This window comes from Leptonychotes weddellii, chromosome 10 (assembly GCF_054177405.1).
Source record: "Leptonychotes weddellii isolate Sample4059 chromosome 10, ASM5417740v2, whole genome shotgun sequence".
Classification (NCBI taxonomy): Eukaryota; Metazoa; Chordata; class Mammalia; order Carnivora; family Phocidae; genus Leptonychotes; species Leptonychotes weddellii.
The window spans coordinates 57,365,837-57,385,625 of record NC_138378.1 but is presented as its reverse complement, the minus strand read 5'-3'; the positions used below and the strand labels follow the sequence as shown (position 1 = coordinate 57,385,625).

The following is a 19,789-nucleotide window of genomic DNA, read 5'->3' as shown; positions in this document are numbered from 1 at the left end:
AGAGTATTATGTTTGTAGTGTTTTCATTTACTTCTTTTCACGTTGAACCTGATGGACAGAGTGACTTCAAAATATCAAGATCCTGCTTTCAGTTCTTCTGGGTACCTACCTAGAAGTGAAATTATTGGATCGTATGGTAATTCTCTTTTAATTTTTAAAGGAACTGCTATACTGTTTTCCACAGTGGCGGTACCATTTTACATTCCCGCCAACAGTGCACAAGGGTTCCAGTTCCAAGGAGCCAACTCTTAAACATATTTTTTAAAATGTCCACTTAAATCTGAGAGGTTAGAGATCCAAAAGGGCAAATTTGTCCTGAGGGGAAGGTATATTACAGCGACCACTTGTTGGGTGCTTACCTTGTGCCAGATACATTTTACATTTTATATTAACTCTAATCTTTATATTATCCTAATCCTTACAATAACTTTTTCAGAGAAGTATTATTATTCCATTTTATAAATGAGGCTAAAGATGAAATGACTCATCCAAGGTCACACATCTTAAGAAAGTGCACCAACCAACCCAGGTCTGACTCCAAACCAGTGACTAATCCCACTGAATTTCGGATACCGTGGTTTCTGAGTGACTTTTCTGGGAAAGTACCCCTGGTAAGAAACGAGAATGGCAAGTATAAACAGAAGGCCCTTTCGGATTCGTCTCTCAGCTAAGCAACTGCATTTATCCTTACCTAGATTTTTATTGGTTTTGTGAGGGAGTAAAATGGAAATGTGTGGCTTCCGCAAGGCCGAGAGGCTGAGCGCGGGGTCTTTCGGCGTCAATCTTTATCTGCCTAAGGTGTTTTCGCCTACCCCCGCACAAGGGGCGGGAAAGTGTATGAGTGTGGGAGGGAAGGATGGGTGGAGGAGGCAGATTCTCCAGCCAAGCGCAAGAGAAGAGACTCTGCCGCCTGGCGCAGTTGCCAGGACAGCGCGCCCAGAGCAGCAACGGCAGAAGCCGCACCGCGTCCCGGCGGCGGCTGCGAGCCCGAGTGACGCATTGCAGGTACGAACCAGCCAATCAGAGGCCGGTTCAACGATCATCGGGCACGAGTCGCCACAGTGATTCTCCTCCGCGCCGCAAAGTAGCGCCCCTCAGGCGCGACTCCCCTGGCCTTTAAACGGGCTCTCTGGGGAGTGAAACCCACTTACGTCATTCGTTCGCCTACTTTCCTTTATCTCTTGCCCCGTCGGCTAAATAACAGTGGATAAAGGAGTCCCGAGAAGAGTTAGAGAGGAGGGGGTTAGCCGGGACTCGTTTGCGATGTTCCGTTATCTGACATGCGGCGGAGGGATCTGGCGGAGGGAGGTGTTTATGAGGCGCTGGGGGCGGAGGGGGTGAATTAGTCCGAGTGGGGCGAGCGAGCTGAGTGGTTGTGTGGTCGCTTCTTGGAGACCGGTAGCGCTTGCAGCATGGTGAGTGCGTCGCTAAGCTGCCGGCGCTTGGCCTGAGGGGGGACGAGGCTGAAGCAAATTTGTTAAAGGGAACGCTGCTCCCCCACATCCTTTAGGAGTGGTCTTCGCCAGAGGGATGGTGCGAAAGAGACTGGGGGCACCGGGGCAGTTGCGTCGCAGGTGCTCCCCCATCGTCATTCTCCTCAGGGAGGAGTCCCCCAGTGTTTCGGGGGCCGGGAGCATTGCCTGTGAGGCGCTGAAGCTCCTCAGGGGTTTGGCTGGGTGAGGTTGATGGATCCGGGGTGGGGGGCAGCCCAGCACATGGTGGAGATGAGAGAGTGGAAGGGCGGGGGAGAGCGGGAGGGCAAAAGCCTCGGGTCGGGCATCTCGAAAGGTCAGTCCTGGGGCCGGATTCAGAAGCCCAACGGACGGTTAGTGCTGGCGCCAGGAAGCGCCTTTGTCCGCTTGCGGCCGCCATGCGCCGAGGGGGCGGGAGGGAGCGCGAGGCCCGGGGCGAGCGCCAGCGCCGCCGTTAGCCCGCATCCCCCGCGTGCCGGCTGGGGGGGGGCGCGGGGGGCGCGCGAGCAGGCGCGGCGCGCTGTGTGGGCTGAGCCCGCGCGGGGCGGGGAGCAGCCGGGGGGGGGGCGGGGCCAGGGCCGCCGCCCGCTCGGCCGGGCTCGCGCTCCAGCTGCTGCGCTGGCACCTGCAGGGCTGCGGAGGTCTCGGCGGCCCGCGAAGCTGCGGGGCTGCCTGGTTGGGAATGGGTGGGGGAGGGCGACTTCGGTAGTTTCCCATCCCCCTCCGGTGGCGCGAAGGAAGCTCGGTGGATCCTGATCTTTCCACTCGATTTGGGGTCCTGGGGCCTTCTTCCACCACCCAGGCTGGACATTAAAAAAAAAAAATTAAGTGTCTTTGTCGTTGGAAGTTTGGCGCACCCTCAGAGTGCGCATCTTGTTTGAGAAAGTCGTCAGCTCCAGCTTGGGTCTGAAAGGCTTTTTCTAGTCACCTACCGAAAGCAAGCTTTGGGGTGACTGACGTTCTGTTGTGAAAGTCGCTTTTATCCTGCCGTAACATTTGAAAAGGGCCAGTGTCTATATCCTATTCTTAAGTACTCACGTGCACTCCTAATGTTAAAGAACCATCATCACAGCATTGCCCCTGCTCCAACTCCCTTGAAAATGAGTCGTATTTCCGTACAGAAAATGCCAGACCATGGTAACGTGCAGTTCAATTCTTTTATATAGTAATGGCTGTCAAGTACTGTAGTGATAGAAAAGTATACCGGGGACAGAGGGAGCAGGGAATTTTAAAAAGCATTTTCCTGTCACTTGAGACCGGAACCCCTGTTTTTTTCCTGTTTAAAAAAAAAAAATCTAATGAGGGCGGTAATTTGCAATACCTACTTTGTGTTTTCGTCTGCCAAGTGGTTACAGCGATGGGTGTGTCCAGAGGCAAGGTGACATCTTAAACAGGAGTTGGGAATCCTTGCCAACTGAAACCTCCAGCCTGTATGGGTGTGGGGAGAGGAATTCACCTTGGATAAAACTAGTGTTCATTTAAGTTTGATGCACTCGTTCTATTTTGATATTTTAAATTATTTTATTCTGAATTTGCACATACTAGTTGAATTTTTTACTTTTAGATGAAACAAGGTGTACATTATATGCATGTAATCAAGGTTCTGAATTGCGCAGTAAATTTTTAAAAATTTAAATGAATGGTAAAATTTTTACCTAATCAGTCTGATAACTTGAGTCAGGAACTTGGATAGATTTTCTTAGTGATGCATACAGTTTGTATTTACACTTACATGGTCCTGTGCCAGTGATGATAAGCTTTTGTAGTTACTGTTTACATCATTGTTGCTTTGGGGGTTTTCAGTTAGTTTGTTCAGTTTGACAGTCATTGTTACGTAAAATTAACATGGAAGTTGTCCTAAGATAACTTCATAATTATAAGACCTGGAGATTTAAAATTAGGACTCTGTCAGGTTTAAAGAATAAGAGTTTGTGTGGAAGGGGAATAAGATTGCTCACATAGCTCTTGGGTTTACATGTAGTGTTTATGCGTGCATTGAAAGAGCCAGGGATTGCTTTAAGAAGACTTGGGGCCCAGGTGATAAGAGATATGAAGAGGTAGGAAGTTTTGTGCTTGTCTGAATAATCATTATTGTATCAAATTGCAAGTAGATCAGTGTGTGTTACACTGAGGAACTTCGCTATGGCCCTATTAAAAATATATAGAAAGTTCTAGATTTAGGTACAGTGATCAAAGTAGGTCTTTAGTGAAAGTCCTTATTTCTATGAAATAATTTGTCCATTATAATGGTTTCTCTTTTGGTCTAAGATGCTATATAGTAAGTGCTGTTCTGTAGAATTAAGGTAACTGTTAATTCTGAAATAATTTAAAGACTGCTTTTAATATAGGTAAAACAAATATCCTGACTTCTGAAATTGTGAAAAAAATTTTACTTAATGCTTTGTAGTATCTAAATAGAACTTGGAATAAAGACGAATGATTGAAAGCTAGAAGTTTGTGTTCCATTTTAAACCTGTGGATTCATACATTTATTCAGATAAGAATTTTGGATTATTTTTAAACTGCCATTCACTAGATAAACTTCAGGAGTATCCATATATACTTCGAATGCCGTTTAGGAAATGTTTGATAGGTACATAATGCATTCACTTTTCAGGTCACACATTAGTCTAGATTAATGTTTCTCAGTGTTTACAAATCTTCAAAATGCAGATTCTAGTTCAGTAGGTCTGGTGTGGAATCTGGGAGTATACTAATGCCCGGAAGCTTTCTCTGGAGTGATGAACAGGAGGAGGAATTCTATCAATTGTTGTAGAAATAAAGGAGTAAGAACAGTCATCTCTCTAGTGGATTATTCTTTACTGAGATAAACACACATGTTAATGAGCTTGAGTTTTCCCAAAAGGATAATTCTTCTAGTTCTAAAAAAATGGCACTCTCCATAGACAGAAATAAGAACCAAATTTATTTGCATGTAGTTGGAAAAGGCTTACAAATTAGAGTGCTAGGGAATGGTGTGTTTTTGTTTTTAGTAGGCCTTAATCTGAATGTTGCTGGTAAAGTTTATTTTAAAACCCTGAACTCTGGATTAGTAGTAAATAGAAAAACTTCAAGTGTCTTGAAACATTGCAACAAAATCGAGGAGCATTTTTAAGGCTGTGTGAGTAACTTAGCATTCTGTTTGATAGTTCATTCCTTGAAGTTCTTTTGTGAATTTTTTTATTTTGGGGGAGGTGGGGGAGGGGCAAAGGGAGAGAGAATCTTAAGCAGTCTCCATGCCCAGTAGGGAGGCGGGGCTTGATCACAACCCTGAGATCGTGACCTGAGCTGAAATCAAGAGTCATCGCTTAACTGACTGGGCTACCCAGTCACCCCTCCTTTGTGAATTTTTCTAAGACTGTGTCTGCCTAGAGTTGGAGAGCTGGACGAGATGGTGTGGGGCCATTACATTTGGACTTTCCAAGCAAAATTGGATAATTTTAAAGTTTTGTTTTATAGCTAGCATCCTTTTCTTCCTTCCTTCTTAGCTTTAATATAAATGCACTTTCCCAAAATCCACCCCTACCTCCCTGTTGAGAGAACAACACTGTTTCCTTTCCTGGGCATAGCAATCATTCCTTCAGCTTTCACAATACTGTGCCTTCCATACATTCAGCTTAACTAAGTCTTTAGTCCTAAACTGATTTTCACCTGCCACATCTGTCCCTGGGCTGCACCTCGTGCTTGCAGTTTATGGAAATGTATTTTCTCAGCTTAAATCAAAGATAACATGAACAATGGTAGGTTTGCTGTTTGTTTTTTTTTTAAGATGGCTAATAAATACTTATTCATGATGTTTAATTTTATATTCTGATATCTAGGAAAGACACTAGACAATGTTATGCAACGCTTAGTTGTAAATGAATGGGAAGGGTAAATTAAATAAATTTCCATGTAGCAGTAATATATTTTAAACTTAATAACTTCCTAGAAAGGGTAAGTTTAAAATAGGCATCTTCATATTATATGACAAGAAAAGCACACATGTGCATATGTATATTTTGGTCCCCATAAGTATTTCTTAAGAATTGATCTGGTATACAGATGACTAGGATAAAAGACAAAGTATACCAGGAAGAAAATAAACTTCAAAGTGCCTGCATATAATAACAGTCTCTATGAGGGCTTTAATGTGGGCCCTGCTAGTCTCTGAAGCAAGAGGTGATGATGCCATGCATGTTTGCTGTGTGGAAGTTGAACTAGTCAGGTTCATATTTAACATTACAGATTCTTTGATTAGTTAATATATATAAAATAATTATCACTGAACTCTTTGGGTTGGCCCTTTACATAGTTTCTCACTCTGTGCAATAACCTTGTAAGGTAGGTATTAATATTGTACGACTGAAATTGACTATGAGCAGTTGAGTAACCTGTCCAAGGTCACATGGCTCTTTAAGTGGCAGAGCTAGGATACTAGTATGTCCAGCATTGATTCAAAACACTATGCTCTTTTTCCCCACTCTGCCGTGTTGCCCTTTTTTCAGAAATGATAGAAGTCCTTCAAAATGGAATCAGAGTAGAAGTAAATCCTTTATAGCCTCTAACAAAGTAATATGGAGTCAGTGGATTTACCGGGTTTTGAATCTTACTCCTTAGGGAAAACAGAGGATGACTGATTTTATATCAGATGGAGGATTGGGATTTGGAAGGATAAAAGTTGATCCTTTTTTTTTTTTTTTTAAACTCCTGCATTTGAACTTAATTATTGCCTCTTCAATTTTAAGTTACCAGGCTTTTTGCTTTTTTTCTTTTCTAAAATAGAAACAAGTTGAGTTTGCATCGAGGTCAAATCAAAATTGTTGAGCAGGGAGAGAAACTTACGCTTTCTGGATTCCTCCCCAAATTTTCTCATGCTGTCTCCTAGAGAAATATTATGCTATTATTTTTCATTAAGGTGTTCTTTAAAAAGAATGAAACCAGGCAGTGTTTATTCTTTCATACTGATAAATGGATTAATCACAGAATGCTTGATTCCATATAGGTAGGAATATTAGAAGGTTGGGTCTGATTAGTGGTAGTACCACATAAGCAGTTGCTTCATGGGTTTATGTACTGGTAAATGGTGAAATGTCCAAAGATGAAGGCCACATAAAGAAAAAGGAGCCTTGATATTTTGCAGATATGTTTATTGTATATTATGGTACTCTGCATTTAAAACTTACAGGCAGTGAATACATCTAACACCTTTGTGTTTAATTCTGACTTCACTAGTTACTAATTTTGTACTCCTCCCTGAAATTTAACCTGAACCTCTTTCCCTATGTGTAAGATAGGGAAGGTTAGTGTGAAGATTGAATAAAAACAATATCTATAAAGGCCTTTAGCAAATGCCTGGCCTTTTTTTTTTAAAGCAAAAATAGTGACTCTTTGTATGCTAAAAACATCAAAAACCTTAGGCTCACATTGGGATTTCAAAAGTGAAGAGAAAATGAATGGCTTGACTTAACATTTAGTAAATAATGTAGTTCAGATGTTGGGAATCCTGGATTCTTTGCATTTGCCTGGCAGGTGAGGAGTAGTAGTAAAAACTGGTAGCTTTCATGTTGCCCCAACCGGGACAGCTTGGATTTTTATCTTTATAATAGATGGGATTTTTGCTTAGTGTTTTGAGGTTTTTTGTTTGTTTTAGGTTTGGAAAATCATTTTCATGTCCAAATGATGTGTTTAACCATTTATAGAGGTAATTTTGAATGTAGTCCTTGGACATTTTTATTTATCAGAAGAGGTGAGCTTAAGTTTAGGTATCTTAACTTTGAGAAAGTTAAGTTTTTGTTGGATTCTCTCTTTGCTTTAGAAGAATAACAACTTCCTTTAAATTTTTTAGTATGCCAAATTGCTTTTTTTTTTCAATTTGTGTGAAATTGAGACTTTCATATGTATTCCGAAATAATACTTGGGGTTTAGGTATTAATCTTGGTCAAGACTGCTTAGTTTTGAAGATAAATCTATCTACTTAATATGCATTTTCTACCTTAAAACGTATTCATTTTCTATCTATGTTGTTCATACTAAGGAGTGTTATACTAAATGTAGTTTATGGTACAGGGTGAACCCTGAAAGTTTTTAAACTTGGTTCTTTAACTTAACTGCTGATCTGCATACTCTGAAGTCACTTACCTATCTCTGTGATCTCTTTATAGGCTGACCAACTGACTGAAGAGCAGATTGCAGGTAAGAAATACTTTGCTAAACGGTACCCACTGGATTTTATTATAAATTGAACAGCCAGCCTCAAACTAAGATACCTTTATGAAAGAATTGACTTTGATCTATGTAGTAGATAGTAACAGACGGTATAATATAATACGGTAATTGAACCCGCTTGGCAAATGAGAAGGTACGCTTGCCTGTGAGAGATGTATGGGGCTAACTAATGAAAGGCAAGTTTTTAGGCTATGTGGCGGTGTACTTTGGAACTTGGTGGTGGTGGTCTTTGTTTTTCTTGAAGATTATCTTTAAAACATGAATTCTGGGCAGGTTTTTTTTTTTTTTTTAAAGATTTTATTTATTTGACAGAGAGAGACACAGCGAGAGAGGGAACACAAGCAGGGGGAGTGGGAGAGGGAGAAGCAGGCTTCCTGCCAAGCAGGGAGCCCGATGCGGGGCTCGATCCCAGGACCCCAGGATCATGACCTGAGCTGAAGGCAGACGCTTAACGACTGAGCCACCGAGGCGCCCCATCTGGGCAGTTTTTAACACTGCAACTCCAAATTACTCTTCACAAGAAAAAAAGAGCCAGGTAGTAAATAATAGGTAACTTGAAATGTTGAATCAGAAAGGAACATTGAATTTACCCCAGTTTAAAGTAGCTAATATTTTAACCTTAGAATTGCATGTAGAATCAGTCAGGAATAACCATTATGTCTAGAGAAAAACTTAGATCCAAAAGTTACCATTCTATTTTCTAAATGTGTAGTAAGTTGAATTTTGTCTTAAGGAACAGTAATAACAGCTATTGAAATGAGCTTTTTAAATCTTGTCTCCTTTGGTATGTCATGGAAATATGTGAAATTGTTATGTAAAACTTGATGTCATGTTGTCTTTATGCTATAACATTAAACATTGGTACTTTTGATTTTATTCTAACACTTTGAGGTGGCTGGTTAACTTCAAAATGTTGGGGAAACCTGGGGCGCCTGGGTGGCTCAGTCGTGTAAGCGTCTGCCTTCGGCTCAGGTCATGATCCCAGAGTTCTGGGATCAAGCCCCGCAGCGGGCTCCCTGCTCAGCGGGAAGCCTGCTTCTCCCTCTCACACTCCCCCTGCTTGTGTTCCCTCTCTCGCTGTGTCTCTCTCTGTCAAATAAATAAAATCTTAAAAAAAAAAAAAATGTTGGGGAAACCTGCTAAAGGATTTTTTTTCTTTTTTAGTTCATTGTAGTGTTGAAATGCTTTTCAAACTCTTCCTTTACTCTCTTTAGGCTTTTATTAACACAAGCATCAAGCAGTTTTAACTACCATAGTTTTCCTGGCAGGCAAGAAGTTTGAAGTGTTCAAAAGCACTAAAGCTCTTTTTTTTTTTTTTAATGCTAGAGAAAACTGAGAAGCCCAGTTGGAACTCATCTATATATAGCCCATTTAAAGTAAGCCCCCCTCTCCACATAAACAAATTTGGGGGACCCAGAAATCACTAATCTCAGATATTCATCACAAATACTACTTGATAGGACTATATGAAGTAGGAAGCTATTAACATGAAGGACCAAATGTAAGCAGGTTTTATTTTTATTTACTGTGCGAATTTGACTTAAATCTGGGATTTGCTTTCTAGGATTGATAAATTGCATGTATTGAGTGTTGAAGTAATCAAGCAGAGCTTGGAACTAGTTTCTTTGTTCATTTATACTATTTTAAATGTATCCATGAAATGTAAATTATTCTAAAACAGTTTTGTTTTGTTTTTTAAATAATGTATCCTTAGGAAGTGACAGGCTAATTCATATATCCAGCCTTAAACTCTTAACTTCTCTAATACATTTGGCCTTCCTCTCTACCTTTAGTTTCTTGGTATTCCCAGTCAGGTAGTTGTCCCTGCTGTACACAGCACAGCATTTTCACTTTAAGGTAGAAAATGTATTATTTAAGGTATCTATCACATAGTTGATGCTCATACTGATCCCAAACACACATACAACTATTAAAACAGTGTGTGTCTTTTAAATACCAGAGGATCAGTCTTCAAAGACTGATAGCATTTTCATAAAGAATACTAGTAGTAGTTCACTGGAACATTTACTTTAAGATAAATTTGGTCTTTTTGTTGGCTTTCATCATATAATTAAATTTCCAGTGGGGATGGGAGAAAATCTATTCTAGATTCTCTCCCTATCCTGTGTTTTCTTAGGCTTTTAAAACCAGTCCTTGTACCCCAGGTTTTAGTGAACCTTTAAAGGAGTCAAAGCTTTTATACTGCTAAAGTAAAACCCTGTGAGATTGGGGACCTTTTTGTTGCCTCTTGTATCCCCTGTGACTCCCACATAGTAAGCACTCAAGAATGGATACACTTCTTTTCAGAGGTGTGTGACAACAAAAAATGTTCCAGAATACTACCTACCCTATCCTAAGAATTATTCTGCCTCCTTCCGAAATCCCTTCCTTCTAAATTTGATTATGTTTCAATGTCCACCTTTGAAGGGGAAACAAATTATTTTCTTTATCCTGATAAATTGTAATTGGTGGTAATCAGTAACATCTTAAGAGTCTTTACCAAAAAAATGTTTACAAACTCCGTGTGTAAATCAACATTGAATATACTAAGGTTCTTTTTAAGCTATTTTAACTTTATATGATAACCATTACTACTTCAGATTTGTTTAGAAAGTCTTCTATTTTTTTTTAAGATTTTATTTATTTATTCATGAGAGACAGAGAGAGAGAGAGAGGCAGAGGGAGAAGCAGGCTCCCAAGGAGCAGGGAGCCCGATGCGGAACTCGATCCCAGGACCCTGGGATCATGACCTGAGCCGAAGGCAGACGCTTAACCATCTGAGCCACCCAGGCGCCCCATTGTTTAGAAAGTCTTCTAACAGCAAATAGAAAAAGCATGTTTAGATGAAGTTACTAGAATTGTTTACATTACCTAGTCTTAAAGAGCAATCCAAAAGTGTTCATTGTGACATCACTAACTAGTTAATTTTGTTGATGATTCTGCCATGATGTCATTAGTTGTTGGCATTTGACACTTCAGGGACTAATAGGAAAATCCTACAAGAATTTTTCTTTTTTAAAGGTCAGTGTAGGGGTAAAACTTAATTTGATGAAATATAGTAAGCTTACTCAGTTTATATAGTGCCAACAAAAGTCTGATACAGGCCCTTTAAGAGATTATTAAGTTCAGAATTTTCTAAATAAATGGAAGTTGGTAAATAGGCATTTGATTCAAGTCATTCCTGGGAATTACAGTTTAGAATGGCATGCTTCTATACATAAAGATTATACTAGTTATGAAGTAAGGTAGTGAGCTGTAAGGGCAGGTGAATTTAAATGGTACTTTTGAGTTTATTTTTATTTCAAGGAGTTTTACAGGTATTTCTGGCTCGAGTGTAAAAATACAAATAAAAATTGGGAATAAATCTTGCCATTTGTTCCTTTCTTGTATCCATAAACTGGTAGTTATAGCATAGATATGGTCTTATTTTCTGTTTTTCACTTACTCCAGCAAGCATTTTATTTTATTTTATTTTTAAGATTTTATGTATTTGACAGAGACACAGCGAGAGAAGGAACACAAGCAGGGGGAGTAGGAGAGGGAGAGGGAGAAGCAGGCTTCCCGCCAAGCAGGGAGCCCAATGCAAGGCTCGATCCCAGGACCCTGGGCAGACACTTAATGACTGAGCCACCCAGGTGTCCCTCCAGCAAGCATTTTAAAATTAATGTACTTTAGGGGCACCTGGGTAGCTCAGTGGGTTAAGCATCCGACTCTTGATTTCAGCTCAGGTCTTGATCTCTCAGGGTTGAGTTCAAGCCCTGCGTGGGGCCCCATGCTGGATGTGGAGCCTGTTTTTAAAAAAAGTTAATATACTTTAAAACTCCTTGAAATTAAGAACACACACATACAAACTTACTATACATTTTAATAATTAAGTCATACGGTAAAATGATTATAGTTAGTTACACATTGGAAGCCTTTGCACGTAATGATAGTGTTAATATCTGTAGCTAAGTATTATAGCAGCAAATGTAATGTAAACAAAATCATGTTTCTAAGCTTTAATTTTCTTGTAGCCTAAGTTATTAGGTGATAAATGCCATGTGTTCAAACCCTAATAGTTTATGCATTTCTAGATAGTATTTCTACATCCTGTTAAAAAAAAAAAACAAAAAACCCTGAGTAAAATGGAAATGTCTTCATCACATTCTGTTTGTGGGATTTATTTATCTATTTTTGTCATTGAGTCAATCTAGTTAGTCTACTGTAGGCTAATTTCATAAAATCAGTTTGCTACTAAGCTTGTGATACCAGGGGAGTTCTCTGAAAACAATTTCAAATGGAACAGAACTATGTTAATACTGAATGTAGTAAACTGCCAACTAGTCAGTGATAACCTGGTCTAAAAGGTAAGTAGTTAATAGATTTTAAACAGAAGAAAGTAATGTGGTAATCTAAAAAGGTAATACGACCCGGGTAGTTGTATGGGTAATTTTAAATAAAGAACCCAGTTAGAAGGCTATTGTAATAGTCTAGGCAAAAGATGACGGGGCCGTGAAACAAGATACTGCTTGTAGAGATGAAAAAAGAATCAGGCAATATTGAAATGGGAGAATTCAAAAGGACTTGTTGACAGATTTCACAAGGAAAGAGTTAAAGTGTTTTTTGCTTGCATTCCTAGGGTTGCTGGGGAATATAGAATTGATTTTCGTAAGTCTTGCTTGGGGTCAGCCCAGGGGACATGTCCTGTAGGAAGTCAGAAATAAAGGTACAGTAGCCCCTCCCATCTGTGGTGGGAAGGATACATTCTAAGACCCCAGTGGATGCCGGAAACCACTGACAGTACCAAATTCTGGTTTTTCCTATACACATATACGTATGATACAGTTTAATTTATGAATTAGGTGCAGTAGGAGATGAACAACAATAACATCATAATTGTAACAATATACTGTATAATGTAAGTTATATGAGTGTGGTCTCTCATCATATACTGTACTCACCCTTTTTGTGATGATGTGAGATGGTAAAATGCCTATGTGGTGAGATGAAGTGAGGTGAATAATGTAGGCATTGTGATGTAGTGTTAGGCTGCTATTGACCTGATGGTATGCCAGAAGGATCCTCTGCTTCTGGACTGCAGTTGACTATGGGTAACTGAAATGGCAGAAAGCGAAACTGTGGATAAGGGTGGGGAACTACTGCATTATGTTGAGAGAGATGAGTAGACTAAAGAAGACTTCATTATGAGTAGGCATAGATGAGATGGTCAGAAAGAGGAAAGGGGAGGGCGCCTGGGTGGCTCAGTTGGTTAAGCGACTGCCTTCAGCTCAGGTCATGATCCTGGAGTCCCTGGATCGAGTCCCGCATCGGGCTTCCTGCTCGGCGGGGAGCCTGCTTCTCCCTCTGACCCTCCCCCCTCTCATGTGCTCTCTCTCTCTCTCAAATAAATAAATAAAATCTTTAAAAAAAAAAAGGAAAGGGGATAAGAAAATTGGTTACATTTACATGTGAGAGATAAATAGGAGCAAGAGCCTTTGGCAGTGTAAGGTAGGTAAACTGAGGTACTGTTGTGAAACCCAAGGGAAGTTTAGAGTTTCTCAGTGTAGTTTTGGATGCTGTAGGAAAACGAGATCATCTTTTTCTTGACACTTAACTACTTGCCAGATACAGTTCTAAGTGCTTTATGCTTACTAATTAATGAAGTTTATAAACTTAAGTAGATAGTTATTCCAGTTAACAAAAATGAGGAAGCTGAGGTGGAAAAGGTTTAGTAACTTAACTTGCCCAGGTTACATTACTAGTAAGTAGCAGAGCTGGGATTATTTAACCCAAGCAGTTGAGTTCCAAAGTCTGCTTTTAGTTTCTATGCTATATGGCCTCATGTACTTAAACACACTTGTTTGATTGGGCAACTAGGTCGTTACTGGTAAATTTGGCATTTTCAACTGATGAGTTGGAGCTGGAAGTAATTTTAATAGTGGATTGGTAGAAGAAAGGGATACGAGTAATGGTGCTTCCCAAGATTTGGGGAGAGATAAGGGCAGGCATGCAAGAGAAAACAGGAGGTTTGAATTTCGTTTTAAGCTAAGAGACATGATACATGTTAATGGCGAATCAGTGGAAGAGTAGTTGAGTCCAGAGAACAGATTATGATGGATTGAAACTGGGATATATAAATTGGAGCAAGGATAGAAAGGCAGGGGAGAATAAATAGCCTTGGACTATGTAAGAGGAAGCAAACTATTAAACATGTCAGGTATGTATTTTCAAATGCATAGATAACGTTGAGGGAACTTAGCCCTGTGAACTTTGGAACTGCTTTTGGATTTGCTTGCGAAGAGGGTCTGATAGCATTTAAAAAGTACCCTACCAGAAAATACTGCCTTTTTGTTATTACTTCATTTATATGACCTTGCACTACCAAATTCAATCTCTGCTTTAGTTTATGAAATAAATGGGGAAGCCAGGTATTCTAGACTGTTGATTCAACAGCTTTCCATGTAATCTAGTGGTGAGTTAAAAGGAACATAATTTCACAAGATGATTTTTAAGATGTTAGGTAATAATATTCTAAAGAAAGGTCTAAATTATCTTTGTTGTCAGTGATACAATACTTAGCTAAAACTGGCCATTCATATCTTGATCATCCCATTGTTAATATCATTATAGATTTTTGGTGCTAGTTCCTTATATCTCAGAAAAGGAAACTGGCCTATTGCATATTGTTCTGAAGTTTAGAGGGTTTGTTGTTGTTGTTCTTAAATCAGTAGGTTTTTTTTTTAAGATTTTATTTATTTGCAAGAGAGTGAACAAGAGAGAGAGCTCGAGCAGAGGGAGAGGGAGAAGCAGACTCCCTGTTGAGTAGGGAGCCCAACATGGGGCTCAATCCCAGGACTCTGTTAATATGACCTGAGCTGAAGGCAGACCTGTAGCCGACTGAGCCACGAGGTGCCCCTTAAATTAGTAGATTTTAAGAGACTTAATTTTAACTTTTGAGGATTACTCTGAATATAATGCATATAGTTGTTATAGAAACACATGTTGGGTACCAGCAGTCTTATTTTTATATTCTGAGCTTTAATAGAAAATAGAGAAGCCACTCATTTGGGGCTTTGATACTTTGCCTCCTTCAACCCAGAATAATTTTGACTTTTATCTGGTCTAGATACTGGAGTTTTTTGTAAGATTTTAGGTGAAAGAACTTGCTGATAGGTCAATATGAATATATATTGGTATGATTAGCTAAAGATGTTTGAAATATCACAAGATTTTCCCACCTAATTCTTGAGGAATCAAAAGCTGATTTCAGGTGTTAACCTCCATATATACCTTTGCTTTAAGAGTTAATACATGTCATTTAGGAGGTTACTTTTTATTAACCTGTATGTTTGGATTGTGGTCTCTCTTTAAAACAGAATTCAAAGAAGCTTTTTCACTATTTGACAAGGATGGTGATGGAACTATAACAACGAAGGAATTGGGAACTGTAATGAGGTCTCTTGGGCAAAATCCCACAGAAGCAGAGTTACAGGACATGATTAATGAAGTAGATGCTGATGGTAAGTTTTTTTAAATTGGGGCTCTGGGGAGGGGGAATTAAAGGGGGACATTTAAATTCTTTAGTACTATTTCAACTAAACTATTTCAGGTAATGGCACAATTGACTTCCCGGAATTTCTGACAATGATGGCAAGAAAAATGAAAGACACAGACAGTGAAGAAGAAATTAGAGAAGCATTCCGTGTGTTTGATAAGGTAGGTGTTCACGGATTGGATTTGTTAAATTTTGAGGATGAATCTTGGCAAAGGAGGCATCACTGACTTTAGAACTAAGAAACAGATTTTATTTTATTTCTTTAAGATTTTATTTGAGAGAGAGCGCGAGCGCATGAGCAGTGGGGAGGGGCAGTGAGAGAAGCAGACTCCCCACTGAGCAGGGAGCCAGACCTGGGGCTCCATCCCAGGACCCTGGGATCATGACCTGAGCCGAAGGCAGACGCTTAACTGAGCCACTGGGGCGCCCCAGAAACAGTGATTTTAATGTATGATATCCTGCTTTGTTCTCCGAGACAATTTATTGGTCCGCTATAGATTGTTTTTGGTTGGTATGTATTTCTAAAGTATATTTTTCTCCCTAATGTGAAGTTTAGTGTAAACTTACTAAACTTTCATTCCAACTCTGAGTCTGTAATTTTACTTAGGTATCTTACTAAATTTTTTTCTAGGATGGCAATGGCTATATTAGTGCAGCAGAGCTTCGCCATGTGATGACAAACCTGGGAGAGAAGTTAACAGATGAAGAGGTTGATGAAATGATCAGGGAAGCAGATATTGATGGTGATGGTCAAGTAAACTATGAAGGTAAATCTTTCACTACCTCATTCTGTGCATTGATTTTAAGTTACAGGTATTTGTTGTATATCTCATAGGTCAAAATTAGTGACTCCTCCCCCCCCACTCCCCGCGCCAAATGAAGATGCTAAAACAGTTTTTATATTTACAAACCTTTTCCTATTCAGAGTATTTTCTACAGACTAGGCAAAAATCACAATCACCTGAGAACTTTTTAGAACTGTTTACTGTCGGGTCCTACCATATACGTAGAATCTCTTCATTTTAACAAAATTGCTAGACAATTTCATATGCACATTAAAGTTTGAGAAGCACTGTACTTGAGACTGTGCTAAAACAATCTTTTTATAATGATTGTGGAACAATTTGAAAAGCTTTAAACTTATTTCAGGATCCTCAAAGTGAAAGGTGATTTTCCTTCCTTCATTGGATGTATTATCCCTCTAATTAGCTTTAGTCTGAAACTGTTTACTTATGCTTCAATTCAAAATTATCATGTTATACTAAAGAGCAAAAATGCTTAAATAGCTTGTCTAAAGCATTAATTTGGTTTATTGATTAATAATCCTAAATAATTTTGGTTTATGAAGTTCCAGCCTTGACAAAGCTTGACAACTCTAGCCTAAACTAGCATTCCTTTGTACTGTAAATTTTTGAGGAAAGAAAGGGGAATTGGAGACTTCTCAGAGATTGAGTAATGTGATTGGTTTTGCCAGTCTTTTGCCATTGACGCAACTTTTTGTGTACTTCTTCTTTTTCAGAGTTTGTACAAATGATGACAGCAAAGTGAAGACATTGTACAGAATGTGTTAAATTTCTTGTACAAAATTGTTTATTTGCCTTTTCTTTGTTTGTAACTTATCTGTAAAAGGTTCCCCCTGCTGTCAAAAAATATGCATGTATAGTAATTAGGACTTCATTCCTCCATGTTTTCTTCCCTTATCTTACTGTCATTGTCCTGAAACCTTATTTTAGAAAATTGATCAAGTAACATGTTGCATGTGGCTTACTCTGGATATATCTAAGCCCTTCTGCACATCTAAACTTAGATGGAGTTGGTCAAATGAGGGAACATCTGGGTTATGCCTTTTTTTTAAGTAGTTTTCTTTAGGAACTGTCAGCATGTTGTTGTTGAAGTGTGGAGTTGTAACTCTGCGTGGACTATGGACAGTCAACAATATGTACTTAAAAGTTGCACTATTGCAAAACGGGTGTATTATCCAGGTACTCGTACACTATTTTTTTGTACTGCTGGTCCTGTACCAGAAACATTTTCTTTTATTGTTACTTGCTTTTTAAACTTTGTTTAGCCACTTAAAGAAAATCTGCTTATGGCACAATTTGCCTCAAATCCATTCCAAGTTGTATATTTGTTTTCCAATAAAAAAATTACAATTTACCCAACTGTTGCTCTGAATCTGAGTCCTTTAATTAACTCGAGGTCGAACAATTCTGAGAATCAAATATGGGGGTGGTTTTTACTTGGTGTAATTTAGATAAGTTTTTGTTGGTATTGTTGTTTTACTACCTAGATTGTGTTTAGTTTTTAAATTATGATACTTCCTTCAAAAAGTTTAAGTGGAAGATTAAAAAACCTTTTATAAGTGTACCTAGCATGGGAGCTGACAATGTAGGTGTTTATTGTTTCCAGTCTTTTTTACATATTTTTCAACTTTGGCATATCCATTTATCCATATTAACTTTAGCCAGGCAATGATTTTTAGAAATATTTCTGTTACAAACAATCCAAAGTGGGGGGGGTGTCATTATGTTCTTACTTCTGTTTGCTAATGTTTTATTCATAGTGCTTTTTCCTTTTTCATAAAGCAAGGGAGAATTTTCAGTTGTTCTGCGTGTCCAGGACATGCTTTATAAAAAAAAGGTATCTTTAGGAGTGGATTGGCAGTAACTAAACCTTGTTTTAGTTTTTGCTTGCTTCTAAACCATTGCTTTCTCTATAATTTTAAGCTACTCAAAAAGTGCTTATCTGGTTTTTTTGTTTTGTAGCTACCTTTTAAATACTTAATGAAAGATTCCATAGCAAACGAGAGCCAAGATTAAAACATTAAGTATAATTGTTACCTGATTATTATAGCCACAAGGTTTATCTTCCCAGGGAGCAATCCATTTGGCAGGTTACTGACCATCTTGGACTATTTTTAATACCATTGTTATTCTACCAGAAAATAAAAAATTGGTTATTGAAGAACAAGAGAAATAGGTTTTAAAGGGAAGTTACAGGCATTGATAAGCCTAATGGGGTATTATATTATTACATATTAGGCAGGCAGTCAAATAGGAAGAACTTCATTACATGTAACTGTTAGTCAAAAGGAAGGCCAGCAAGATATTTGGTGGGAGAAGATAAATGTGTCTGGCTACTGAGGCACAATAGTCTGCAGTGTATTAAACATGGGCTTTGGAGTTTTATTTCAACAGTGCTCAGATCACTGCTGTGGATAAACTTAAAGAGGTCAATATTATCTTAAGCTTCAGTTATGTTACCTGCAAAATGGGTATGATTTACCAACTTGGCTTTTACAATAGTGAAGGTTAAAGCACTTAGCATAGTCCTTGGCATTTGCAATAAGTGTTCAGTTGATGTTACTATGCTGTTAGGCCAATTATGACTCTGTAATATAAGGGAATTTAGTCAAAGTTATCTTTACCACTTCGGTAGTTCTTCCAATTCCTACATTTTCAAGTTTAAGTTAAGGTGAAAGGGAGCACACTATTTTGGGGTGCTTTTGTACCTCACATTAATTGCTGATTTTTATATTCACAAAAGTCACAAAGTTGGCATTATTTTGATTTTATAGGAAATTGAAGGATACAGCAGGTTTTTTGTTTTTTTTTTTAAGATTTATTTTTGAGAGAGGGGTGGTTTGGGGAGGAGGGGCAGAAGGAGCTGGAGAGAGAAACTCAAGCAGAGTCCTTGCTGAGCATGGGATCATGAGATAACAACCTGAGCTGAAACCAAGAGTCAGATGCTTAACCGACTGCACCACACACAGGCACCCCTGAATTGTATAGACCAGTTTTATATAATTTAACTGGTCATATTGGGCACATACTGAGCTAAATTCTTACCTCAATTCTACTTACTACAACAGTCTTTTTTTTAATTTATTTTTTAAAAAATTTTTTTAATTTATTTATTTGACAGAGAGAGAGCGAGAGAGGGAACACAAGCCGGGGGAGTGGGAGAGGGAGAAGCAGGCTTCCCGCGGAGCAGGGAGCCCGATGCGGGCCTCGATCCCAGGACCCCGGGATCATGACCTGAGCCACAGGCAGACGCTTAACGACTGAGCCACCCAGGCGCCCCTTACTACAACAGTCTTACTGGAACTCAGGACTAGTCCTATCTTCACATCTTAACCATATTGCCTGTTTTGTTTTAGCAGGATTGTGGTAATTGATAATTCTTACCTCAGTACTGTGTAGCATGTTTGCTCTCAGATAATTCTAACAAATCATCACTACTGCAGTTAAAAATCCATATTTTAGGATGTATTTTACAGATTTTTATTAAAGATCTGATGCGTAGAGAGGCACTGTTGGCCTCTACTTAGTGTAGTCCCAGAAAGAAATGCCTGCCCCCCCTTTTAAAACTGCTGTTAATGATAACCTGAAAATCTTAAATTTTTCTCAGTGATACTGTACAAGACTGTTTTTTTTTTATTTATTATTTTTTTTTATTCTTATGTTAATCCCCATACATTACATCATTAGTTCTAGATGAAGTGTTCCATGATTCATTGTTCGTGCACAACACCCAGTGCTCCATGCAGAACGTGCCCTCCTCAATACCCACC

The 19,789-nt window shown here is 38.9% G+C and overlaps 1 protein-coding gene across 1 annotated transcript; it reads left to right on the top strand.

Annotated features, from left to right (window-relative positions):
* Window positions 1-1,291: 1,291 nt before the first annotated feature.
* Window positions 1,292-17,378, top strand: CALM2 (calmodulin 2). Its single transcript, XM_006736822.3, has 6 exons — window positions 1,292-1,415; window positions 7,616-7,646; window positions 15,038-15,181; window positions 15,271-15,377; window positions 15,848-15,983; window positions 16,736-17,378. The coding sequence occupies exons 1-6, from the start codon at window positions 1,413-1,415 to the stop codon at window positions 16,762-16,764; spliced, it is 450 nt and encodes a 149-aa protein (XP_006736885.1). The 5' UTR covers window positions 1,292-1,412; the 3' UTR covers window positions 16,765-17,378.
* The last annotated feature ends 2,411 nt before the right edge of the window (window positions 17,379-19,789 follow it).

Bases quoted from the DNA above. Each gene is read 5' to 3' on its own strand.
- CALM2 (XM_006736822.3), top strand. The intron at 15,378-15,847 runs GTAGGTGTTCAC...ATTTTTTTCTAG, and splicing joins CATTCCGTGTGTTTGATAAG to GATGGCAATGGCTATATTAG. The intron at 15,984-16,735 runs GTAAATCTTTCA...CTTCTTTTTCAG, and splicing joins TGGTCAAGTAAACTATGAAG to AGTTTGTACAAATGATGACA.